This window comes from Parus major, chromosome 7, assembly GCF_001522545.3.
Source record: "Parus major isolate Abel chromosome 7, Parus_major1.1, whole genome shotgun sequence".
NCBI lineage: Eukaryota > Metazoa > Chordata > Aves > Passeriformes > Paridae > Parus > Parus major.
In genome coordinates, this window is record NC_031776.1 from 35,532,755 (window position 1) to 35,559,741 (window position 26,987).

General features: G+C 41.8%; 1 protein-coding gene across 7 annotated transcripts in view; it reads left to right on the top strand.

Annotated features, from left to right (window-relative positions):
• Nucleotides 1-26,987, top strand: part of MBD5 (methyl-CpG binding domain protein 5) — a 110,233-nt gene that overhangs the window by 59,104 nt on the left and 24,142 nt on the right. The window contains exons 3-10 of one of the 7 annotated variants that reach the window (XM_033516248.1): nucleotides 1,855-1,991; nucleotides 4,984-5,172; nucleotides 8,722-8,779; nucleotides 16,266-16,383; nucleotides 16,816-16,950; nucleotides 20,376-20,478; nucleotides 20,850-21,030; nucleotides 23,207-25,339. In XM_033516248.1, the coding sequence (XP_033372139.1) occupies nucleotides 16,838-16,950; nucleotides 20,376-20,478; nucleotides 20,850-21,030; nucleotides 23,207-25,339 (2,530 nt within the window). In that variant the 5' untranslated portion in view covers nucleotides 1,855-1,991; nucleotides 4,984-5,172; nucleotides 8,722-8,779; nucleotides 16,266-16,383; nucleotides 16,816-16,837. Of the gene's footprint in view, nucleotides 1-1,854; nucleotides 1,992-4,980; nucleotides 5,173-8,721; nucleotides 8,780-16,265; nucleotides 16,951-20,375; nucleotides 20,479-20,849; nucleotides 21,031-23,206; nucleotides 25,340-26,987 lie in introns of all 7 variants that reach the window. The other 6 variants (XM_015634710.2, XM_015634711.2, XM_015634709.2 and 3 more) reach the window with 6 other exon arrangements.

Consider the following 26,987-nt stretch of genomic DNA (forward strand, 5'->3'; position numbering starts at 1 on the left):
AATATTGACTAAACTGATGCCTGATTTTTTTCCTCTTGCAAATTAAAACTCCTTTTTTTTTTTCCTTTTTTCCCGTAAGTGGAGACACAAAAAAAATAGATAATTTCCCTTTTTATATCTTCCATGCTCAAAGCAACAGTCACTCACAGGACAGCGTTGCCAAACCTTTGGAAAATGTTATTATATCTATATATCACATATGTAAAGTAAATATGTTAGCACCTTAGCCTTGTTGATGTCACATACATAAAGGAAATATATCAGTATGTTATATTTATTATGATGTATCTTGTAATTTAAAGAAATGTGATAGCTTGTTGGCCTTCCAGCTGATTTCTGAGTTCAGTTTTCAGAAAGACCTGCCTGTTTTTTGATATTTCTTTGAGCGTTCACGCTTTTCACGTGGTCCATGCTGTTGTTAGGCAGTTACAGTTCATTTTTGAAGTTCTGTTCATCTGGCCAACTTGTTGTCATACAAAAGCCCAGGAGAAGGCCATATGTTCCTGCAAAGGTAGCCTTGGAAGGTGGGATAGCTGCTTCTTCTTTTTCTTCTGCCATCTGTTCTGCTTTAACTTCATTTTCTCCAGATTCCGTGTCTAGCAAATACTCGGATAATAGATGGGAATTCTAATCAGTACGGAAGCAAGATTATTGTTTCCAACAACAGTCAGGTATTCCCATTTTTTTAGACATTTCCCTTGTTCTTTGGCATTGTAACAGTTAAAATTTAGAATTAGGAATTCATTTAGGAATCAATTTTCTTTAAACAATGAATACATCAAGATGCTCCCGTGAACACAGAAGAGATTTTCAGGCCTCAGAAATAAAATGAGCAAACATCCTGGATTTCTCCAAGTGGCTGCTGCTCTTTCCACTTGGAGTTTCTCATTCCTGTCCGTGTGCCACTCCTTGCTGCTCCAGCCCAAGCATTCCTGCAGCCACAGGGATTAGGGAAGGATCTGGGTTAAGACTAATCCAGCAGAAATACACAAATCGGCTCCCTGGGCTGATCCAGGAGGGACACAGGGAGCAGAGGGATGAGTTGTGCCCCCTGACAGAGTGAGGGACTCCACCTCAGGAATTCCCTCCTCAGGAATTCCCTCAAACTCCAGGAAAATGGAGGAGTAAAGAAAAAATCTGGTGTCGCCAGAGTTTTCAGGCTTTCTGCTGAGGAGACAGCAGAGCCCTGATTCAGGCCAGGATTCTGGATTGAGTCAGAATTGGGGAAACCTGAAAATCCTGTGAGCCCTCCAGGCATAACCATGGCCATATAATCTGTCATTTCACCCACTTTTTATACTGGAATATTATAGGAATAAAATTAAATTCAAGGTTGTGCTTGGACCGAGATCATGATTTGCCATCACTTGTTCAAGTCACAGAATTCTGCTTGGTTTAGGGGCAAAATCTACAAGGCATTTGGGAAATAGAAGTCTGCAAGTCTATAACCTACTTTCAATGGTTCTAAACTACTTTGGGAGTTTTTATATTAATTTATAGAAATGTCCATGTGTGTGACTGTATATAAAAAGAGATGTGTGTATAAATAAGCAAAACTGGGCGTCTTTTTGCTATTTTAGTTCTCTGAAGCTTTGTGGTGGATCCTCTCAAGAATATCTCATTTTAAAGTCCTTTTCTCCATTCTCCAGCTGTGTGGGCTCTGTTTTTACAGCCTTAAATTCTCTACAAAAAGCAGGGGAGGATACAGCCAGACCTGGACCCTACGTGGACTGTAGGGAATTCTCCTGGTTCTGTGTGTATGGGCAGTGAAGACAGAGATCCTTCCAAAGGGAATTTAGGGATAATTTGCCTTTCTGCAATTCTCCCTTTAGTACAACATGTATTTTATTGCAGGAAGAAGAGGCTTTAGAGCAACAAAACGGGCAAAAACCACAAAGACTTGAAGAAACAGCACTTCTCTAATTCTTCCCAAAAGTTCTGAGAACCACCAAATCCTAAAGGATTACACCCACCAGTCTTCCTGATTTCAGGTAGGTGAATTCCCTCTTTGCCTCTCTTCCTGACAGCCCAGGGAAGTTGAGGATTCTCATTCCCTGGAAGTGTCCAAGGCCAGGTTGGGCAGGGCTTGGAGCAGCCTGGGATAGTGGGAGGCATCCCCATGGCAGGGGTGGGAATGGATGGGATTTAAGGTCCCTTCCCACCCAAACTTCTCTGGGGTTCTCTGATTTCTCTGAATGAAAGATAATGCAATTAACAAATATAATTTTATGTGACTTTCTCCCTTGACAAAATAACTATTACTGTAAAGAAAATCAGACAGAAATGGATGCTCCCAAACAAAAGTTGATGCTGTTATTTTCCAGCATGGAGCTCATGGCTCTAATTTGAAATTAACTGGTTTGGGGGAGAGGTTTTCATTTATGCCACAGAGTAAAAAAAGAAAAATAACCTGAAAACAGCCAATAATCAAGTTATTTGATTTAGAAGAAATGCATTTAAAACCCAGCTAAAGTAAAATGAGAACTGGCTGACTGCCACCCTCTTTTTTACTCATTTGTGACAGCACACAATTAAAAAGTTCAGTTTGTTGCTCTTACAGGAATAACAGTTTTTGGTATTTTTCATGTTTGCTCATAGAAAGTATTTTTAATTTTAGATCCTCCAAATACTGTAGTTGTAAGAATATTGTTTGTATCTGGAGAGATTAGATGGGGACAGGATTTTTTTAATCTGTTAGCACAGACTTGTTATGTAAATAGGAAGCTCACAAAGGAAGGAGACAGCAAAAGGCTCTGAAGAAACAGATGTGTCTCCCCCAGAAATAAAGTCACCACTGGATTCCTACAACTTCTTTGGGAAGTTTATTGTTAGGGATGTACATGGAATTAAAATAACCAACAAATTCTGTAGACACTGTGTAAATCAATTTCCAAATGCTCAGGACGGATAATTTTATCATTAATTTATTGTAGCTATTTAATTTTAATAAATTCAAAATCAGATTATTCATTTAAATGAATTGTTATGATGCTTTGCTGTCAATTTCTGGAGGCCTTGAGAGGAAGCTCCTTTTCCTGCTGCTCCTCCAGTCCTTAGCATTGGCCATGTGACCCAGATTTTTTAAGCCCTGCTATGATTTTAGGTTTTATTCTTGGGCTCTTTCATCCATGTATTGGAATTGTTTCCAGTAAATTAGAGTTTTACAGTGGTTGCTGTGATTAGCATTCTGTGCTCATGGGGAATTCTTCATAAAAATGTCTCTGATCAATACCTTTCAATGTGTTTAAACATTAATAAATAATTTTATGTGGAATTATGATCTAAAATACATTTTTGTGCAAATTCTTTAATGGCAGGTTATGCCATCTTCCCATTTGTTTTTGGTACTGTAAAGAGAAATTATAATTATATGAATAACCTGCATAAAATGATCATGTTTTAAAATACTTCCATTCAATAATAATTATTTGTGGACTGAATATTCCTTGTTAATATTCAGTATTAAGAGCAGGTAAACCCTGTATGGAGCCTAAACACTGAAGTTTTATAGTGCCTCAGTGCTTAAGACAATCTAAATATAAATTCATCATTTTATAGGGGTGTCATTTTTGAAGTGATACTGGTTGGGGAAGAACTTTAAAAAGTTAATAATTTTTATTTTAAGTAGTTTGCATGTGAAAAAAACCCATTCCTGAAAGGCTCTGCCAGGTTGGTAAATGCAGTTTGAGACAGCTGAGTCATTAATGCTGGGCCCTAATTTTGCACTTAGATTGGGAAGAGCAATTGAAAACTCAATAAAATTTGGGATACTGATGAAATCAGTGAAGCCAAACTGCAGGTTTTGCTTCTAAACTTGACTAAGATATTTAAATAATCATGGGAAATGCTGTATTTGGTTTCACAGCCAGTGCACTTGGTGATTTTTTTTGTCACAGGGTTGTGTTATACCCTGTTTATTTGGCTTATCTGAAACAACAAATTTCATTTCCCATTTTCTGTCAGGGTTTTCTGTGACAGGAGAAGGTTTTAACAACAACCCAGACCTTCACTGTGATGCTAAATGGCTTTGAAAGAGATTCCAAAGAGGTGATTTGAAAATCACAACTAATTCTCTCCATTTTCTGAAGGATTCAAATATCATTAATGTAGCATTTGGTTTTAATGAAGATTTATTTTGGGGGAAAAATATGAAATCCCCAATTATTGTGAATTTGATACCCAACCGTGCCCGTGCCGAGTCCTCGAGCTCTCGGATCCGAGGGTTTAAAGGCCCCATTAACTCTTTGGGATATTCATTTACCTAATGAGCTGCAATCCATTTCACCTCTGGAAGAATCCAATGAATTGACTCTGGCTCCTGGGCAGGCTGGTGGCTCCTCAGAGGGATTCCAGCAGGGAATCAGTGCTGCAGTGACCGAGCCTCTGGAGCGGAGCAGGAAGGACAGAAATGACCCAGGGACAGACGGGTGTTGGGGAATAACGAGCCAAGGCCGGGTTGGATGGGGCTTGGAGCAACCTGGGCTAGTGGAAGGTGTCCCTGCCCATGGCAAGGGTGGAATCAGCTGATTTCAAGGTTCCTTCTATCCCAAACCATTCTGGGATTCTGTGATCCAACAGCTTCTGCTTCAGCTGGGGATTCACCAGTGTCCTGTACCTGAGCCAAGACTCATTTATACCTCATCATTTATACCTCATCATTTATACCTCATCATTTATACCTCTTTTATACCTCATCATTTATAGCTCATCAGTGGTGCTGGTGGAACCTTCTACCTCACATGGGCCTTTTGCAGCATCACAGCTCCAAAACTCAGCTTTTTGTCTTTAGCTGGAGGGTTTTTGTGTGGATCAGCACAGCTCGAAAGGCGCCTTCAGTTCCAGTCAAAGCCATTCCTTGGAAACAAATCTGACTTTGTTTCTATCACCAAGTAATTGTGTAGGGGCTTACAAAGCAATCAAGAAAAGTGGAATGAAAAGGTCTGGCTCATTGTTTTAATGGGAATCCTGTGATTGTCTCAGCAGATGTAAGTGGGGTGCAGGAGTTCCTCAGATGAGGGGTGGAGGGAGGCAAGGAGCCAGCCCCAATGGACATAGCCCATCGAGAGCACCACAGGAGACTGTCTAAAGCAAAGCTCAAAGTGCAGCAGGAATTCTAAAAAGCCTAAAAGATCCCCAAGATAACTTGAAGAAAGACCATGAGAAGCAATGTAGGTGAGTATTCTCAGATAAATCAGTGCATTTATTGAGCTGGGAAACTTCTGAATTTATTTTTTTTTTTGGTAGTTTTACGCTGCAGCGGTGAAGTTTTAAGACAAAATATTTGAGGCAGCATTAAAAAAAAACCAAACAGAAGATGAGGCATCTTCAACATTTGATGGTGCTGAAGTAGAAAATAAACAGTTAAGCAGTTCATGCCTTGGTGGAAGGTAGACAGTGCACCCAAACTTGGAGTTTTTGATAAGAGAACAAAGAATAAAAACTTCCCTGACCTCAATTTAAGAGATTGGATCCAGGCAGCATGTGAAGCACAGCATTTTAAATGGGAAAAAAACCACCATTTTGTGCTGCTGTGATTCAGATGGAGCATTAGTCATAATTGGGAGTAATATATTTTGACATAATCAAACAATAGAACTCCAGTTCTCTGTTGGGAAATCTGCAGCTCCATTCCTGCCCTGGATGATGTTGGAGGAGCAAAGTGGAGCTGCCTGAGATGGAGCCAGACCTCTCCAGTGTAATATCAAATCAAATGCTCTTATTCTTATAGATTTTCCTAATCAAAATACAAGGTTACACCATGTCAACAACCAGCAGATGGGGAAAAGGAACGTCCTAGGAAGCTCAAAGAACACACTTGGAAACGGAGCTATAAATACCAGGCTAATTCCATAGCTTTAAGATTTCTCCAAAGCTTTTTTAAATCCCTCCAGAAAAGGCTGAAGAGATCCCTAATCTGAAGTGGCCCAGTTGAAGGAATGTGTGTGTTTTTATTTTTAAATAAAGTTACATCCACAATAGTGTTGGGAATTTTAGTGAGTCACTGGAGTGGATGTACAATATCTGTTGGATCAAAATAAGGATTTTAAGGACATTTTCATTCTCACCAGAAATTTCTTCCTCAGAGGAAATGTGGAATTCTGTCTGATCCCCTCTGAAGTGATGTGTGCAGCATTCCCACAGAATCACTGATGGTCACAACTCATTTGGAATCCTTTTTTTGGGAGCTGACACAAGAACTCCCAAAATTCCTTGGTGGAATTTTATGTAAATCCTTGTGAGGTTGGCGAGCCCCTGGCACAGGATTCCCAAAGAAGTTGTGGATTCCTCATCCCTGGAAGTGTCCCAGGCCAGGATGGGGGAACCTGGGATAGTGGAAGGTGTCCCTGTCCATGGCAGAGGGTGGACTGAGATCAGCTTTAAGGTTCCTCCAACCATTTTGGGATTCTCCTTCCATTGGAATCCCTTAATTCCTTAAAAATATCCCAGATTTTCTTGGTGTGTGTTTGCTCTTGGTGAGATCAAAGGCAGGAGGTGTTTTGCCATACTGGACCTACTCTTATAATTAAAAATAATAATACTATAAAAAAATAAAATTAAAAACATTAAAATATTTATTCTTCATTTATTTTAAAATACATTTTAATGCCTATTTATTAAATTTTAATACATAAATTTCATTTAAACTAATATTAACCAGAGGAATGCAAAGCAGAGCAACCAACCCTTGCCAGATTTAGAAATCAGGGCTCTTAAAGAACAGCTGAAAGGGTTGGGTTTGTTTATTGTAGGAAAAAAGGGAACTCTGTGGGATGGGCAGAAAAAAAAGAGGTAAGAGGGTTTTATCAAAGCAGTGATGGGGGTTGCTCTGTAGATTTTAAAAAAACAAACTAAAAAGCAAGTTTAGTTTGCACCAAGTGTAATTTGGGAGAGATGGAAACAGGCCAAAGGGTTTTTTTTGTTTTGTTTTACCTCATCCTGACTGCAAATATGGATGGAAAACTGGGATATTTTACCTATCACTGTCAGGAAACTTTTAAAGACACACAAAGAAGGAGCTCCCAGAGGAAATTACAGAAATTTTGGTCTTCCCCACTGGCCATGGGCTCTCCTGAGATTCCTCTTCATTCACATCCTCACTTTAATTCTGTCACCTTAATTTTGGGATTAAATTTGTATCATTTCCCTGCAAATCTTTTCCATTCCTGACAACACCTTTCAGGCCAAGCTGTGCAGTACAAATGAACCATTTTATTTTATTTTCTTAAATAAAATGCTTTGAAAAGCTTTTATTTCCAATGGAGTGGAATTCAGGTTCAGCAGCCTTTGGCGCTTGGCCGAGCCCAGGAGCTGGTGCAGAGGAAGGTGCCAAATAAATACCTGCAGCACAAATGTTAAATATGTTGTGATGAAGAGTTGCCTGAGTGCTTCTTTGCCCATATTTCCCTCAATAATTCGCTTTTTTGGATCAGAACATCCTCAATATCTGCGTTAGGCAATTCCAGAGCCGTTTTTTGGGGCGCTTTCAGAGAATAAAGAGCTGTTGGAGTTGTAAGTTAGAATATCTATTGTCCTTCAGTTGGGATGAAGCAGGACATTTTCCAGGCTCTTATCTTTTTTGGAGCTTTGTTCCTCAACTCTTGGATGTGCTGCATCCTTAAAGTGCCACATGGTTTTAATTTCTGGGTGCCTGTGGGCCTTAATCTCATTTTTCTTTTCCCTGCTTTGATGAGCTGGTGGAATTCTCTTCTGCTTGTCAAGCCTGACTGTGATTCACCCTTTTGTTTAAGCTCCTTCTGAAGAGAATCAAACTTTTTCTGTCTGCTTTGGGGGTATTTCTCACACAGGAAAATCAGGTTTTTCAGAGCAAAGCCAGGGATACCAGGCAGGGCAGAGCTGAGCATCACCACCAGGTGCCACCTTGCTGTGCATTAAAAATAATTCAATAAATTTATATTAAAAACAAACTATATATTACTAATATGTTAATAATATAAAATAAGAAAATATAATATATAAGAAAATATAAAATATATCAAAATATATTAATTATGGTAATTAAAATATGTTAAAATATAAAAAAATAATTTAATAATAAATTCAATAATAAATTTTTTAAATGGAAAATCCTCTCCAAAGAATGTTTCACCAGCCCAGGAATGCTTTATCCTAAAATCAACTGCTTCATTTTCCAGGAGCCAGGCTCCACTTCTCACACTTTATTGGCCAAGGAAATTTATCTTTATTAAGGTGATGGTGTGAACACATCATTGTTATGTAAGAATCCATCCCAATAATACCCAGACACCAACTTTGAGGCACTTTGCTCCTTTTAGTGGGCTAAAAATAACCTTGGCTTGCTGAAAAGTAAATCTGAGTGAAGGAGTTGGGGCAGCCAGACACTCCTGAAGCACAAAATTTTATTTAAAAGTAGTGGGGGGGTGTGTACAGGCAAGAATTTTGATCATCTGTGTTGCCACAATTCAGATTAAATGGAGTAAGATTGATTTTGTAAAAAGAAATCACACATTTCTTCAATATTAGATTCTTTTTTCCCATGCTGTGATGTTTGATAGAAATAAAATGTATACAAAATAAGAAATGGAAAATAGTTAATTCATCATTTATCCCAGGAATCCTTTCTAAGTGTTTATAAATATGAAAAAATAATTAAGAGTCATTTAATATTGGAATCTTAACGTCCTAAGTGGAGTGTGTTGCTCACAATTGCTTATTTTCTGTTTTTAACTGATTATTTTCCAGCTTGGAGTGAACAAGATGAACAGACCCAACTTCAGTCTAATGCTTAATGAGGAAAAAGGTCAGGATTTTTGCATTTTCAATTCAATCCCCTACCCTACTCTTAATTAATACATTAAAAATTACTTTATATGGGCATTACTGGTTTAAATAACAAAACAAATTAAATTAAATAAGAAAACAAATAGTAAGGTGAGCAAGAATATTTTTAAATCAAATGGTGAGTTCAGGAAAGAGCTGACTCAGGGCAGTGTGAGTAGAAAAAGGGGCTGGAGAAGGAAAGGTCATGTATACAAATCTTCATCAAGATTGATTTAAAAATGATTAAACTCATAACTAATAAATCTCTGCTATAGCAAGAAGGAAAAAAATTGGCATTTAAAAGGATTAAAAGCACTTTTTTTTTTTCTAAATATCCTTGAACTTTTGCATCCTTATTTTTTAGAAAACAGAGAAAACGCTCTCAAATAAAATAGTAGGTCCAAATTCTCCAAATACTTCTACATTCAATTAGTAAGTAATTATCTGCTAATGGAGAGATTAATCAGATTTTCAGGGTCCAGAGGCAGTCCAGACTCTCCAATATTATTCCATTTATGCCAGATAAGGCAGGAGGGTTTGCACTGAGGTGTCTGAAGAGCTGATTTTTATTGTTCCCATATATTTTTTAATACCTTAAATGTATTTTCATCAGGGAAATTGCTGAGCAGAGCTACGTAATTCAATAAACAGCTGAAAAAGGGGCACTTGGAGAAAAAATTCCAAGGGGCTAAAAATAGTACAGTCACATGATTACTACTTTGGCACAAAAGCATAATTTATGGGTTTAATTTGCAATCTTGCTACAGTTCTGACATTCTCCTGCACAGGAACTCGGGCTGAATAATTCAGATTATTGAAATGTTGCTCCATCATCAACTTCAGGTGTCTGATCCAAAGGAGGTTGATATTGTTTGTAGAGACCTCTGCCTTGAAAACATGGGAGGATGGGTTTCATTTTTTGCCATTTCTTGCTTCATTTTTTGCTATTTCTTGCTTAATTTAATTTTTCAAAATGAATGGAGATCTGGGGCTATTCAAAAATTGTTATTCCAGTGCTCAGAGCCTTTCTCCAGATTTCCAGGAATCTTGATAATTTTTTTTTCCTGTTTTTTAATTGTTTGGCTGAAATCTAATTGAATTTTCATGGTCAATTTTTGAAAGAGTTCCATTCAAATTTTTTTTTTTTTCCTTTTAAATAAATCTTTATTTTCCCAAATTTCCATTTCCCTGGTAACCTCTAAGTCAATATCATACAGTAGAACTGAACATTACAGTTATTTCCTCCTCAATTTCTGTATCTGTTTATTAGCTATTTTCAGAACATTCTCAATCAGAGATTCCTGAAATTCATATAATCCTCATTATAAAAGCATTACAGAACTATGCTGAGTAATATCAGCTTTTTAGAAGCCTGAAACATGAGAATTGAAAGAAAATTCCTCATTCTTTTATCCAAATTCCCCTAAAATGAAATGGATGTGAAGTTTCTCCACTTCTCACTAACATATTTCTCAGTAATATTCCATTTAATAATATTCCCTGGGAAAGGTTTGGGTAACAGTGATATCATTCTTAGCTGATTTCTGGTGTACACCAAATATTAACTTTCATTTTGACAAAATCTGAGTGCTGCCATCAAGCTGACACAAAGTAGGTCTGTGTCACATGCACATTTCTGACCTGTTTCCCTTGGAAAGAAAAAAAATCCATGCTGTGGAAATCCTGGAAGAGCATCCTGGGTGGACATAATAAATATATTATTAAATTTTAAATAAATATTAATAAATCCATAGTCAACAGCCAGGGATGAGCGTTAAAAACAAAATAATTTTCTTTCTTTCCTGTCTTTTTTTATTTTTTTGGGCTGTTTTTTGTGCAAAGCCTTTCAGAGATCTTGGGAGGAAGGACTTTATCCATTCTTTATTGGAAGTGAGAGCCTAAATTGCTCCAGCTTTGGGAATTTCATGGAAAGATGGGTTCAAAGTCATCCTGGAGAAGATTTTAGGGAGAAGATTTTGGTGCTATCCCTAAGGACTGCTGAAAGAATCTTGTTCCTTCCCAGCTCAGCCCAGTTGTCCATTGCTTTGGATGACTTCATTGGCACAATTAAATCTCCAAAATTGAGGATACTCTGGTTTTTCCCTGGTGGGAAGGATATCAGATTTTTTCTGTCTGATTACTCAACAGCACCCTGATCCAAAATGCTCCAAGGAAATGAATTTATGAGACCTGCTTCTAATGATCAGCTGGATTCCATGGACATAAATCAGTTCTTCTCCATGAAAATCATTTTTGTGTTGTTTCATTAGTGTAGGTTCCTGAATAGCTTTGGGCTCCTGGTCTTGGAGGCTTGGGAAAATAAATGTCCATCCCCATGCTGGGAGCAGGGAAACGTCCAGGGGGCTCCTGGGTGAGGAGAACAGGGACAGGGGCCTGGAATCCTCAGGGATTTCTGTTATTTTTGGGTGGAGTCATCCAAATGGCTGTCAGGGAATCATCCAGGATGGAAAATGCCTCCAAAACTGAGTCCACCCTGTGGCCAATCCCCACCTTGTCACCAGCCCAGGGCACTGAGTCTGCATCCAGGTGTTCCTTGGACACCTCCAGGGAATTATTTTATGGAGTGGTTAAATTCCAATCCCAAAAAATTCCACAGCATCAAGAGTGGTATGAAATAAGAGAATATAAACCTTGTTGTAGAAATAAAACTACTTTAAAAGTTAGAAATAATATCAGAGCTGGTTGGAGTGGTGTGAAGCGAGTTGGTGCTGGGGCGATTTCAAGTGCTCATTTTAATTCATTCAGTGCAGAGCAATTTTCTGGTTGTGGCAAAATATTCTGAATACTCTGTATTTACAAGTGAGATCTGTTTTAAGGCCAGAGTATATCAAAGTAGATCCTGTTTATCATGAGTAAATCATGAGTAAATCGTGTGTAGAGCTGTGCCCTGTCCTGGACACCACCCTAAGGAAAAAAATCCTGAAGGATTCAAGGTTTTCTTCCTACTTCAGGCACTTTTGTTTGTTGAATCACTGGCCTAAAAATAGGCCCTCATGAAGTATTCACCACTGATCTAATTAGTCAGGAGAATGCTGCTTTTCAAACTGGGAAAGCATTCCCAAAAAATGATGCAACATTTGTGTCTAATTAGATGATACAGGAGAATCCTGGCTAATTGCTTTGATAGACTTAAACAGATTAATAATGTGCAAGTGGTAACTGAATCAAAACTCCTTTTCACTGAGTGCTTTGAAAGTGATGCTTTTTAAGAAGCTAAAATTTCTTATTAGTTCTGAAACCCCAGGACTGTGATTTGAGAGCATTTCTCATTTTGGAGGTTTTTCAGTGCTAGAAAGGAAAGCCTTGAAAACGAGATTGTAATTTGTGTCTCTAAGCAGTGTTTGGTGTGGTTTTTGTTTTTTTCCTAAATGTCTGCAAAGCTTTATATCCAAAATTTGGCCATTCCATAAATAGGAACTGGGATTTGTGCCTCAGAGAGCCAGGCAGGGATTGTGGAGCCCCTTTGTGATCCATGGAATTGTTGGGCATTTCAAAGTTCATGTAAGAACAAAGTAATGGAACATCAAAAGTATTTGGAGGACGAGGGAGAGATTTAGATTATATTTGAATAGGAAAAAAATTATTGCTCTGAGAGTTGGAGCAACCTGAGATAGTGGAAGGTGTCCCTGGGGGTGGAACAAAATGGGCTTTAAGGTCTTTCCAACCCAAACCATTCCATGACTTGCAGTAAAAATTTGTAAAATGTAAAAATTTGTCTTAATTGGCTCAACGTCCACTTACTAATAAAATAAATATTATTCATATCATATGTAACAGATTGGAATCCAGACAATTAATATCTCATTTAAATTTCTTTTCACATCCTATCGAGTTTTCTATTTTTCCCACTTGAGTCAAAAATTATTCAAGTAAATATTAACAGCTGAGTGTGCAAAGAGGCTGCCTGAAATCCAACATTTCAAAAAAAAAAAAGGGGGAGAAAGTCCCATTAAAAATTGAAACCACACTTCCAGCAGATGAAAATTAAGGAGAACTTTTCCGTGTGGGGAAGGGGTCGAGGGGGCTAAAGGGAGGAGGGAATTCTGTGTAGTTTTGCATAGTTCTCCAGTGAAATATTTTGAAGGATATCATAATGAAACTGGACTGCAAAACAAATCTAAACATCATGTGCTGGCACAGGGCAAAAAGCAGTTGCTGGTTTGGATGTGGGAAGTTGTGTTGCTCGTGGTGAGATAACAGGACTTGTGTGGAGATTACTGAGGGCAGGGATTTATTCCATGGCTGATGGAAATCAGACCTTTGGATTCATTCCAGTGTCCAGAACGCTTTGGATTTGGTCCAAAATCCAACTTTTTTGCATCCCAGTCCAAAATGCTTCAGAGAGTGCTTGGATGGGGAAGGGGCAAATCGTGCATTGAGGGCAGGGGGGGCTGTGCAGTCATGGAATCCTGGGATCCCTGAGGTTGGAAAAGCCCATGGAGTCCCAGCTGTGCCCAATCCCATCGTGTCCCCACCCAGAGCCCTGAGTGTCACCCCCAGGAATTCCCTGGACACCTCCAGGGATGGGCACTGCAAACCTCCCTGGGCACTTCCAAGGCCCGAGCGCCCTTTCCATGGGGAAATTCCTGCTGCTGTCCCCCCTGAGGCCATTCCCTCTCCTCCTGTTGTTGTAAATCTCCAGTAGAGCTTTGAGTTGTGTGGTGTTATTAAATTAATTAAATCAAATAACACCCAAGGAACTTTCCATGTGTGGCTTATGATGGAATTTCAGCATGGAAATGTGGATGGGGGCACCCCTTACCTGGGCAGTTTGTGCCTGTAGCAACATGCAGAGGTTACTGAGGGCTTTACTTTGTGGAAATCCACATGGAAATGTGCTGGATTTTTGGGAAAACCATCTCACTTCCATGAGCATTTCCTATAAAACACGGATTATGTGTTTTACATATAATTTTATTTTTCTATAGTACTGGAAACTCCCAATAGCCTTAACCCTGTTTCCTGGATCTCACCATGCCCAGGCACCTCAGGGTGTCCTCCCAGCACTGGAAATTGCACAAAAAGGTTAAATTTAGGAGTAATTAACCTTAAATAAAGGTTAAAGGGAGCTGGGAGTATCTCTGGCCACTGCTCCTGCTTTAGGGGAGTGTGAGGATTTGAAGTAGTTTTGTACCTGCAGGAGAATGGAATTTAGAACCATGGAATTGCAGCATGGTTTGGGATGGAAGGGACCTTAAAGATCCTCAAATCCTCATCTTCCACAATCCCAGGTTGCTCCAAGCCCTGTCCAGCCTGGCCTTGGGCACTTCCAGGGATCCAGGGGCAGCCCCAGCTCCTGTGGGCAGCTGTGCCAGGGCTTCCCCACCCTCACAGGGAAGGATTCCTCCCCAATATCCCACCTAACCCTGCTCTTTTTCATAAAAATATTTAAATACTTTCCACAGATTAAACAGTTCAGTGATTTTTTTTTAGCTTTTTTCAGTCCTCAGGTGCAGTCCAGACAAAGTTTACCTGATTCAGTGGTGAGAATCCTGTGGTGGAGGTGAAGTGGGAGCTGCAGAACCTGTAGAAATAAAAAGTTACTTTGAGGTGTCTCTTGCAGAAATAAGCAATTGCTGGATATTATTTGCTCATAATGACCCTAAATGTCAACATGAGCCACAGCAAAGCTGGGCTGAGACATGAGCAACTTCCCTGCACCGGGTGCTCCCAGTATTTGATAAATTTTCTGATTTTATTGCATTACAGAAGGTTAATTCTCAATTAATTCAGAATAACAGGGAAATTTCTTTACCTGTTTTAGCCTTCCATGAGACCAACAGTAAAAATGTCACTGCAGCTTTCAGCAGTAAGGTAAATTCTGGCCTGCTTTTGATGAAACCTCATTTGCTCCCTCCTTAATCAGGATAAAACCACTCAAACCCCCAAATTTCTGAAGTGAAAACCTGAGTGAGCCCTGAACTGTTGCCAAGAGCTCTCCAAATCCTATTTCTGTGTTCCAGCCTGAGAGATTAAAGGGTGGATTGTTCTGATAGGAGACATGGCCAGGTGTCCATGGGACATCCTCTGTGACCTTTGCAGGGCAGGAGCTCACCAGGCCCTTTGGTCTGGCCAAGGATTGCATCCCTTTGGAATTCTTGGGAAAGTGGAACCAGATCCCTGCAGAACAGTGCCAGCCCATTCCAGAAACCTCCATCCTGCAGAAAATCTGAAATCACACAGTCATTAAGGTTGGGAAAAGCCTCCAAGATGATGGATTCCAATTCCCTGTTTAGATTCCAGCCCCTCAGTGCAGGGGGTTTGTCCAACCAGCTCCTTTTATCCACAGCCTTCTTGGAAATACCCTGGTGAGGGTTTTTATTTTTTCTTTTAGGAGCATTTGGAACTTTACATTTCTAAGCAGCACTTCTAAAAGGAATGTTCTGCATGAGGGTACTTAAGGGAACATTTTCCAGGACTATATTTATGCCTCTGTAGTCTTCCTTTAGTGGTCTTGAAGGAAGGAGCTGTTATTACTGTTAAATATAGATGTAATGTGGTGTTATTGCAGAAATGTCTATATGTTCCATTTCTGGTTTTAAAAAAACACCCTTTTCTTATGAAAATCAGTCAGGTCCATAACATTTATTATGTTCTAATATGTTGGCATAATGTTAGTGTTGGGAATGAGGCAGGATTGACACCTGATCCCAAATAAAATCTCCCAGTGATGTTACTACAGCAGTCACCTGTGCCATCCTGTATTTGAATTTAGGATTGTTGGTTTCTTTCCTGGTGTATTTACTATTTAAATCCCATATTCCACGTTTGTCTCACCTTAATAAAACGTCCACTCTCAAGTGTTAAGTCTCACCTGGTCACCTTGAAAAAATTATTTTGGGGGGAATGACACAGTTTCTGTCATAAGAGAAAATCTCTGAGGGGATTTTATTCCCCAGGATATTCAGATTGTTTCAAAGGTATTCAGAGATCAGTCACTGCTGCTGGCTTTTCCCTTTTTATTACCCAATTTTTTGGTGAGATGATTATTTTAATTCAATCAAAATGCAGGAGGTTTGCATTTTTATGGACATTATCAAAGCCTAGAAGCAGCTTCCTTCACATGAAATTCATTCAGTTTTCTAAACAATTTTTAAAGGGCATTAATTTAGTCATCTGCTGGTAGTTCTGAACAGAAGCATATGTGAAAATATTCTGTGAAAAGATACATCCCTTAATTCACCCAAACTCCACATCAACTATTTAACAGCAGTTGCACTCTTGTAGCTTTTAAGATGTAGCTCAATTGCATCCACATATAAATAGAAAATGCTGGCAGGATTCTCTTTGCTCTGAGCCTTATTTTGATGGTTCCATTGACATTTAAAATTTTGATTTGAAGCTCTGGGAATGGCTGCAGCTGTAAACATCTCCCTGAGTTACTGCACTGGGCTGCAGGGCTAGAGAAGGATGGCTCACGTGTTTCCCACATCTGTATCTTTCAGGCTGTTTGATTGGAGCCAAGGACTCAGCAAAGGAACTCAAGAAGACAACTTGGATCATGACCAGAAGATAAAAAGAAAACAAAAATAATGTGGCATATAAAGGGTGTAATACCTGGAGGTATTGGATCTGACTCATATTTATAAAAATGAGACGAGCTTTCACGAAACACAAGTTATCTTAGACAGTCATCAAGCTTGGAGCCATCATGCTGTTGAACTAGAAATTCTCCTTTTCCCCATTCTCCTTTCTGACAGGTAACAAAGGATTGGTGAATTATGATTTTCCCAAGTTGGAAGCACTAATTTTTATCTATATAGTTCATCCTTATGAATATATAAGGAGTTAAACATTGCATATTTAATGTGGATTATAATGGGAAAGTGACTCATTAACCAAAATGGCCACTTTTAAGGACTTGGTTTCAAACTGAGCTGGAGCCTCCCGATGCACTTTGTAGGATTTGGGGAAAGCTGTGCTGCAGGGCCTGCTTTGGGAGGCCAGGATGACATGTAGTAAAAGGATATCACCTTACTGTTGATATCTTTGAAGACTCATAACCAGAAACAGGAAAATGAATGGTGGGAAGGAGTGTGACGGAGGGGACACGGATGGAGGGCCACCAGCAGTGCAAGTTCCCGTTGGTTGGCAGCGGAGGGTGGACCAAAGTGGAGTTCTCTACATCAGGTAAGGTCACCTCAGGGGCTGGGCTGGTGTTTGGTGGAGTTTGGCCACAATGAGCAGGAAATTCCTGCCTCGGATCCTTTCTTCCGCTCAAAAACTCCAAGGAATTGTTCCTCAAGTGCAAGATCGTCTTGGAAGCTGAAGGAGGGTAGATTTAGGTGGGATATTGGGAAGGAATTCCTGGCTGGGAGGGTGGGGTGGAGCTGGGATGGAATTCCCAGAGAAGCTCTGGCTGCTCCTGGATCCCTGGAAGTGTCCAAGGCCTTGGAGCAGCCTGGGATGGTGGGAGGTATCCCTGGGCAGGGATTGGAACTGGATGAGCTTTAGATCCCTTCCAAGCCAAACCATTCTATGATTTCGTGATTCTTTTCAAAGTAAATTTAAGTCATGTGACTACTCAGTAGCTCCAAACCCATTTTTTTTATGCCTGTGAAGGTTCTGTGTTCACTATCACTGATGTTCTCCAACTTTTATGGATCCCTCACATTACCCATGTGGGAAAAAAACCCAAGAACATAAACCTAAATCTTAAGTTTTAGGTACTTTATTTGTTTATTTATTTATTTTTCTTAGCTTATTGGAATTTCTTTTTTGCTTCACCCTGGAATGGTCACGAAGAAATGCATTGAAATTGCTATGAAATAAATGTGTTCAGACAAAGAGAGTCTAAATTAAATGTTATTGGAAAAAAGATCAAAGTCAGCTTTATAAAATGTGGGGACATTGGGATTGCATCACACAAACCTATGTGATTATCAGGCTGTTATTTGCTTAAATTTCTTCCACTGTTGTGTGATTAAAATAAGCACTTCTCACAACATTTTGTGTATTACCAGTACAAAAGTCTTTAATGAGCAAGAGCACACTCCAATTTTACACTTAAACTACCAGAAAGGATGAGATGCAGTCCAGGATTTCTTGTTTGTGTTCTCCACGAGCAGAATCAAACCCAGCCCATGGCAAAGAGAAACCACCCTGCCCTTGTATTTCTCATTACAGCTGTAATTCACTTACAGATCAATGGGAAAGGAAAAGTTGTGGATTAGGGTTTTTTTCCCCCAATAATCTCTATATCCAGACATCAGGAAAATAATGCTTTGATATTTTTGTGTACCTGATGATCTCACCAGCTTTTGAACTTCATTTCTTCCAGCCCTAACAAGTTTTACACAGCAGCTTTGGGGAAGCTCATGCTGCTCCTGCCCTCTTCCCAAGTTTTCCAATGTATTTTTTAATTCTTTGGTGAATTTTCTGGTCACCTTCTCTGAGATGTTCTGATGAAGCAAAGTATTTTACACTTCTGTTTGGTGCAAGCCACATATTGGTGGGAAAAGGGTGGAAGCGCAATAATCCAATCTCCTGCCTGACATGGAGCATCCACAGGGCTCTGAGGGCAGCTGAATCCTCCAGGATTGAGTTTCCACAACCTCCTCACTGCCCTGCCAGCATGCACAGCATTCATGGAGGCAAGGAAAGGTCACACAGTATTGACTCCACAGCTATCCCAGGGAAAATTAGTGGATATATTAAGATATCTGACATGATTTAAGTGGAATAGATGATCCCAGCTGAATAAAGACTCTCTGTTTGTGCCTCCTTGGAAAGCACGGACGCTTTCCTGTCAGCTGTCAGCAGTTGCTTTGAATTAAATCAAGATTAAATCCATTCATTAACTGCTTTTCATTACCTGGTAGAGGCACTGAGTTGACTCTCAGGACTTTTCTTAGCAAAACAGAGCTTCTAAGAAGGACCTAAATCATCCCTGGAAGTGTCCAGGGCCAGGCTGGACGGGGCTGGGAGCAGCCTGGGATAGTGGCAGGACAGGAAACAGCTGAATTTAAGGTCTTTCCCAACCCAAACCAGTCTGGAATTCCATATTTTTGTGGCAGTTTCTTACAAAGGAAGCTGTGGATCATCCTTTGTGTTACAGAAGCATCAATAACTTTGTGCACACAAAAAAAGACTCTGCAGTTACAGCTCTGCCCAGAATCAGACTGGAACAGAGGAAAAAAGGCCCTTTTTAAAATCTGGTTGGGTTTTGTGGACAAATGACCAGCTGAAGCTGGAATACTGGATCCCACATCCCACAGATTGAGTGGATTGACCTTCCTTTCCACTCACTGATTGTCAGCATGCTCCTTTTTATTCCTGGAGCCTGCAGTGGTTATGTGTGCCCAGGCAAACAGAGCACCAAGGTTATTTAGAATCACTTTTTTCTAAAAATATCCCAGGAAAAGTAGCCTTTTTTAGCCAATGCAAATAAACTAGCATCCTCACTCCAGAGCATATTCCCAGAAATGCCTTTTAACGGGAGATTTAAGGATCACAGAAGGTGTCTGCAGAGATTTTGGGTGTAGACAGGATGGTCCAGAGCAAATGTCACTCTGGGATTCTCCCTTGGGAAGCTGTTACATCCAGAGTGGAGTTTGCCTGGGGCTGAGCATGATCAGGACAGGTGGGAACATCCAAAGGGATCAGCCAGGATCCTGCTTTAATTAAAATAAATAAAGAGCAGTTTTCCCCCTGCTCCCCAAGGATTTCAGACAGGAAAGGTTTGACTCCTGACCAGTCACCAGACCTGTACCTTTATTTTTAGATTGCTCTTTCATCTTCCTCACCCTCCAAACTGTCACTGCTACACAGATTCAACCTGAGCACTTCTCCCAAAAATAACTATTTCAGGGCATGCCTGGCAAAGAAATTACTTACTTAAACTGTCAGCAGAACTTTAAATGTCACTTGCAGGTGTTGCTTTAGATGTGACTCGCTTCTCGTGCAGGATGAGGTGTTTATGTGTTGGATTCTAAGTACCAAAGTTCATCATAGCTTGAAATTTTGAGTCAGGAGTGTTTTTGTGATCCAAACTATTCCACTTGAGCTGTTTTTGTTTGAATTAGGGCTATTTACAGCTGCCATTAATAACCAGTGTCTTATTCCAGATAAACACTTCAGCTGGCCCAGCAATAAAGAGCAATCTGCAAGTTACAGGCTGGGGACACGAGAACTTTTTTTTTTTCCATCTTATGAATTAGTGATTTTGCCGTAACAGAGTTCCCAGTGCCCTATTTTGGGATGTGGAGATAATGATTTTCTGGTGGGAGTTGGAGAAATCCGAGTGCAGTTTATCAGGAGCTCGCTGGCCTGGCTCCTTGGTGTAATATTTCTTATTTTCAGTGAGAAGGTCGAAATTTTAGCTGAATGAAACCAAACATTGTGCAACAAAGAGACCCAGCTGCAACAGTTTTGTTTCCTTTCCAAAAATACGTTTGGGATTTTTTTTTTCTAAGTATTATCTCAATTCTTGAGTAAAAGCAAGAAGTATTGTGAGAGAAAAAATACAAAATGTGATTTTACCTACTGTCCTCGTGAGCAAACACAAGTCCTGACCTATCCAAGAGCTCGTACTCATCATTTCTGTTCCTTTGCAGTCCCAGTGGGTCTTTATTATCCTGCTTGGAGCAGGTGAAGACTTACTTGCTGACTGATGGAACGTGCAAGTGTGGCCTAGAATGTCCTCTTGTTCTTCCCAAGGTAAAGCACAGCATCGTTTTGGATCTGGGTTCAAGAATATTTATGAGCTCCCCATGCTGGTGACTCAAACTCTGTTCAGATCATCTCTAAAATAAGTGCTGTCCACCCAAAGTTAGACCTTAAAATACAAAATTCAGCTCCCCTCTGCCTTAGCCCCTCTTGGAGAGGATCTGACTCAGTTATTATAAATATATTCATTTTTTTATTTGTTGTTTCCAAACATCCCGTCAAGGAATCTCTTGGGCAGTATAGGAGCAGTCAGGAACAGAGGAGAATTCCTCTATACTCCATATAAAATTCCTAATTTATGTGAATTTGGTGACTTTGCTGCCTGAAGTCATTATTTTAAACGCTGGAATTTTCACTGCCAGGTCTTTAATTTTGATCCTGGAGCTGCTGTGAAGCAGAGAACTGCTGAAGATGTTAAAGCGGACGAAGATGTCACCAAACTATGCATTCACAAAAGGAAAATTATTGCTGTGGCTACACTTCATAAAAGCATGGAAGCACCACATCCTTCACTGGTTCTAACTAGTCCTGGTGGTGGAACAAGTGAGTAAAATGAAATCATGCAGAATCATGTAATAATCTGATTTTTCTACACATCATTGCCATGCAAAACCACCCTGAAAGTCTGAGTATGAGTGCAAAAATAAGCAGATTGAAGGAATAAATAAAGGGAGTAATCAGAGATGGAGGTAGATAGAAAATGAGTCTAAAAGCAGGTCAGCCCAGCCTAAGAGCATGATTTTCTTGGAAAAGATATCAGATTGTTCTAGACAAAGAAAATACATTAGCTCTCATCTTTTGGAACTGTAGTAATATGTCTGATATTCTGTCACATGGGAAATTAGAGGAGCAGAATAAAGTGATTATGAAGGGATTAGGATGTGGCTAAGGACTTTGCTAAATGGGAAATTGTATTGTAAAGGAGAATAGACAGCAAGAGGAGATCTCCACTGTCATTTCTCAAGGATTATTTCTGGCCACCAACCTGGATTAGCATTTTAATTATCCCCATCAATAAATAAAAATGAGGAAATTTGTTGGTGGCTGAAGTTGACAAGTATTCTCCAAACAAAAGATCAAAACATTGTAAAACCAGGGGGACTCCCTGACACCTGGAGTGAAAGCAGAGTTAACACTGAAACAGCTCCAAACCCAGAAATTCATCCAAAATCAGGGACTTTGTAAGGATTCAGAATTTTCTGAAGAGAATTTCGGATCCCAGTGGGCAGGACAAAGGAGGGAAGGGGGCTGAGATTTTATTTCTGTACTCTGGTGCTGCAGCTCCTGGGAAAAGGCCTGAGAGCTCTCTGCACCCCTCATTGCTGAGAACACCTGGCCAACAGCTCTTCCCACTTCAGAGTGGGGAAAATTATAAGAAAACCAAGAAATAATAAATTTTAGATGAGTTCCAGTGCTAAGATGCCCCTGCTGTTCATTATACCGATGTGCCCCTGCATTTTAACATTGAAATTTAGGATTTAAAACCTTTCTTGGAAATTTTTTTTCAGTGTAATTTTGTTTTTAACTAACAATTTCCCAAGTTTCTGTGCATTTCCCTGCTCAATTTTTTCAGTGAGTAGTACTTAAATTACATTCCTGTTTTCAAAATATTAGCAAACTGAAGGAGATAATTTACATATTTATGTGTTCTTACCTTCTCTGACAGTCAGAATTTTGTGCACAAGCAAAGAAGAAAATTCCCCAATAAATCCCCTTGTAAGCAAAATTTTTGCACATTTATATGTGACCATTTGCTTATTTCCAGCACTCAAGGTGAGGCCTCTCATAATTATTTTATTTTGCAGTTCAGCCTTCAGTTTTATCACCTAAATGAGACTTTTGTTGTATTTTGGGGCAAGGGAAATGTTTGTTTCTCTCACGTTGGAGTAAACAGGATGAGGGCAGGATTGTCAGTGCCATCCTTTCCATGAAGGAGTAGAGGAATTTGAAGGCACCTCTGAGTTCATTTGAACACAGAATTTTTAGCTCCCAGTTCCAGTTGAATTTTGCACATGCAGAGGCTGCATGCCAAGCTCTCCAAGCTGAATTGCAAATTCCCAGAGCAGCAAAACTGGCAGAAAGTCCCCCAGACTTGGAGCTGTTTGTGCTTCTAGTCTGGAAGTAAAACATTGGAAAAAAACCTTTTTAAATGAAGATGGAAAGTGGCCTTGTGTTTGTTGGAAGGTGTAGCCTCAGAAGCGGGATTTACAGGGAATTTTTCCATCATGTGCAAATATCCTCAAGGCTTTTATCCTGACAACAAACAGAAAGCATTCAGGATCCCTCAGCAGGGATAACATTTGGGACAGGACCTTTTCTGTGGGATTTGAGTCTCAATCCTGGATGGGCTGTGTTCCTCCTGTCCTCAATAGATGGTGCCAGAGGCTCCTTTTCCCTGCTACAGCCATCCCGCTCCTCCTGCCGGGGTGGGAGGATGCTGGAGATGCAGGAGGCTGGAGGGGGTGGCTGGAAAAGGCAGAAGGGAAGGGAAAAAGGTTTAAAATCGTCCATATTCCTATGGGATATGGAATTACAACTGTGTTTCTGGGGACAGGCACCGTTCCAGCAGCCGCTCAGTGATTGAGGGTTTATTTCTGCTGAAGCAAAAGTTTAGCCAAAGGCTCCCTGAGCTTTTTGGGAATATTTTCACCCTCAGTAGCTTTGCCCTGAAACGTGGGACTCTGGATTTCCAGTAACTGCCGTGTGTTTCCCATCCCAGGTGCGACGCCAGTAGTTCCCACTCGAGCAGCAACCCCAAGGTCGATGAGGAATAAATCTCATGAAGGAATTACAAATTCTGTGATGCCGGAATGTAAGACTCCTTTCAAGTTGATGATGGGGGCATCTAATGCCATGGGTAGGCTTTATGTGCAAGAAATGGCTGGAAGCCAGCAAGCAGAGCTCCATCCTGCCTATCCCAGGCAGAGATTGGGGAGCAATGAACTGGGGCAGAAGTCTCCGTACCGCGGCAGTCACGGGGGGATGCCCAGCCCGGCGTCCTCGGGATCGCAGATCTACGGGGACGGCTCCATCTCCCCCAGGACTGACCCGCTCGGAAGCCCCGACGTCTTCACGAGGAACAATCCCGGTTTTCATGGAGCACCCAACTCCAGTCCTATCCACATGACCAGGACGCCTCTGTCCCCGCCGTCAGTCATGCTCCACGGCTCTCCCATACAGTCATCCTGTGCAATGGCTGGAAGGACTAATATACCTCTTTCCCCCACCCTGACCACCAAGAGCCCGGTCATGAAAAAACCCCTGTGTAACTTTTCAGCCGGTATGGAAATACCACGAGCAATGTTCCACCATAAACCCCCCCAAGGCCCACCCCCACCTCCTCCACCACCTTCTTGCGCTCTTCAGAAAAAGCCATTAACATCCGAGAAGGATCCGCTTGGCATACTGGACCCGATTCCCAGCAAACCCGTGAACCAGAACCCCGTGATCATGAACCCCACCACTTTCCACTCGAGTGTCCACTCTCAGGTACCCGTGATGAATGTAAGCATGCCCCCCGCCGTGGTGCCCCTGCCCAGCAACCTGCCCCTGCCCACCGTCAAACCCGCCCACGTGAACCATGGCGCTCACGTCCAAAGGGTTCAGCACTCGGCTTCGACGTCCCTGTCGCCGTCGCCGGTGACGTCCCCCGTTCACATGATGGCGGCCGGCATCGGGAGGATCGAGGCTTCTCCCCAAAGATCGCGTTCTTCTTCCACCTCGTCCGATCACGGAAACTTCCTGCTGCCTCCAGTAGGGCCACAGTCATCCTGTAGTGGTATCAAAGTCCCTCCCAGGTCCCCGAGGTCAACCATAGGGTCACCGAGGCCATCCATGCCATCCAGCCCTTCCACCAAGCACGATGGACTTAATCAATACAAGGACATCCCTAACCCATTAATTGCTGGAATGAGTAATGTATTAAATCCTCCAAACAATGCAGTTTTTCCCGCTGCATCGGCTGGAAGCGGTTCCTTGAAGAGTCAGCCTGGTTTGCTGGGAATGCCTTTAAATCAGATCTTGAACCAGCACAACGCTGCCTCTTTTCCAGCAAGCAGTTTACTCTCAGCAGCAGCCAAAGCACAGCTAGCAAATCAAAATAAACTTGCTGGTAACAACAATAACAGCAGTAGCAATTCTGGACCTGTTGCCAGCGGCGGCAGCACCGAAGGACACAGCACTTTAAATCCCATGTTCCCTCCTGCTGCCAACGTGCTCCTCCCCACCACGGAAGGGCAGAGCGGCCGGGCAGCGCTGAGAGATAAATTGATGTCTCAGCAAAAGGATCCTCTGAGGAAAAGGAAGCAGCCGACCACCACGGTGCTGAGCTTGCTGAGACAGTCTCAGTTGGACAGCTCCGGGGTTCCCAAAGCTGGGTCTGATTTGATAAGAAAGCCAAGTCAAAGCTCCTTCCCCGTCAGCTCCATGTCGCAGCTCCTGCAGTCCATGAGTTGTCAGAGCTCCCACGGGAGCAGCAATAGTTCCTCGGGCTGCGGGAGCTCCAGCAGCGCCCTGCCCTGCCCCGGCACCCAGCTGCACCTGCCGGAGCCCACGCTGGGCCCGCCCGGCGTCGTGGCCCCGCTGGCCCCGGGGCTGCCCCTGCGTGCGGAGGGGCTGCCCTGCCCCAACCCCAACCCCGGCTTCGGCGCCGGCCCGGCCCCCTCCAACCACCTGGCGGGGCTCCTCAACCAGATGCAGGCCAGCGGGAGCTGCGGGATGCTCCCCCAGGCGGGAATGGCCTTAGGGAACTCCTTACATCCCAACCCTGCTCAGGCCAGGCTCCAGGCACCCTCCGCGCCAGCGATCCCCAACAGCATCGCCAGCAGCTGTAATCAAACCAGTCCTGAAGCAGGTACGTGGCCTCCCGAGGGGATTCTCCCCGGTTTCCAGCCTTGGAAATCACTGGTGGCTGGTTGTAAATGTTCCTTGTTAAATTTGGGTTGATCCCGGTGAAAAGGCACATACTGAAAAATAAAACAGAAAGGAAAAAAACAAAACAAAACCAGTGGTAAATTGAAATATATCTCCCTTTTTCTGGACAAAACCATCCTGGCCTGTTTCCTGTGACAACTCTTGCTTCTGCTGACTTCCACACGCTCTCCATTAATAAAATCCATTCACTTCTGGACATTCCCACACCTCTGTTGTCTCTTCTCCAAATAAATTGGAGTTTTTTTGCAGCCTGCCCTGATCCGAGCCCACAAGGTCGTGGCTCACCTGGCAGTGTGTGTCCAGGTGATCCATGAGTTCTTTCCTGCTGGAATTAAAGAGGTGGTGTCAGAGATTGGAGCAGATCCTGGGAGTACCAAAATGTACAAAATAAACCTTTTCAGGGCCAGCAGGAGGGAATGGCAAGCCTGTGTTTGCTTTTATTGAGGTAATTTTACTAAGGTGGTGATTAAATGGTTGAATAAACACTTGGAGGAGTGTAGGGAGAGATTTCCTGGTTTGTTCATCGGGGAAGATTTGGAGAGGAAATGGGTTTGCTGCTGTTATCGTCTCTGGGGGGTTTAAAGAAAGGAATCAGCTCGAAAATGTGAATTTTATTGACTATTACTGGTTGAACAAAGTATTAGAAGATGGTAGTGGTGCAAATATCTGAATCAGAATGAAAACCCAGGACTCACCTGAGTGTTCAAGTGGCCTCTCATTAACACAGGCAAGAACCTGCTCTGCATTCCTCAGCTTCCTCCTTTCAAATGGAATTATAGAAAAGCTGAATTATAGACTAATAATGTTCTAATAGAACTCTGGTCGTGCCTCCTGATGACTTTTAAGGGTTTCTCCCCATCCCTGGGATAAACAGGTTTATTTATTTTGGCCTGGAGTGGTCACAAGAAGCAGCTCTCAGTCCTTGTGTGGCTCTTTGGCCTTGTCATGCTGACCCTGGGGGCATTTCCTGATGCAGCTTCTGGGACTTTGCCCTCTCTGTGTGCAGAACAAAGGTCTGGGATTGCCTTGGGAATTCACTTCCCTGTCCCACTGAGCCCAGGACACAATCCCTGGGGCAGGAACCCCTTGGTTCCCACCTTGCCTGGGGTTCCCACCACTCCCAAAGGCTCCCGTGGTGTTCCTGGGTTAATCACAGCCCGGGATTGTAATTCCAGTCAGCTCCAAGCTGAATTTCCCCCCCAAAAAATACAAATGCAACAGAACAAATGAGCCAAAGCCCTGAAGGAAGGTTCCAGCATCAACAGCCAGCTGGGTTCTCATCCCTGTGTGAGCAGGAACAGGGGCATCACCCCATCTGGGGGCTCCTCCTGGCACTGCCACCCTCAGGGGATGCCTCAGAGGTTTGGAGCCATCACAAAGCCTCAAGTGACACCTTTTTCCTTAAAGGAAATTCCTAAAAAGGGATTCCATGTAGGCAAAGGCTGGAAAGTTGGGAAATGTTCCATTCTCTGCTGCTGAAGTTGGTAATTTTTTTATTAGCTTGGTGCTTGCAGGATACACAGCCTGTATTGAATTATTTCTTGAGTATCCATGATAAAGCCTGGAGA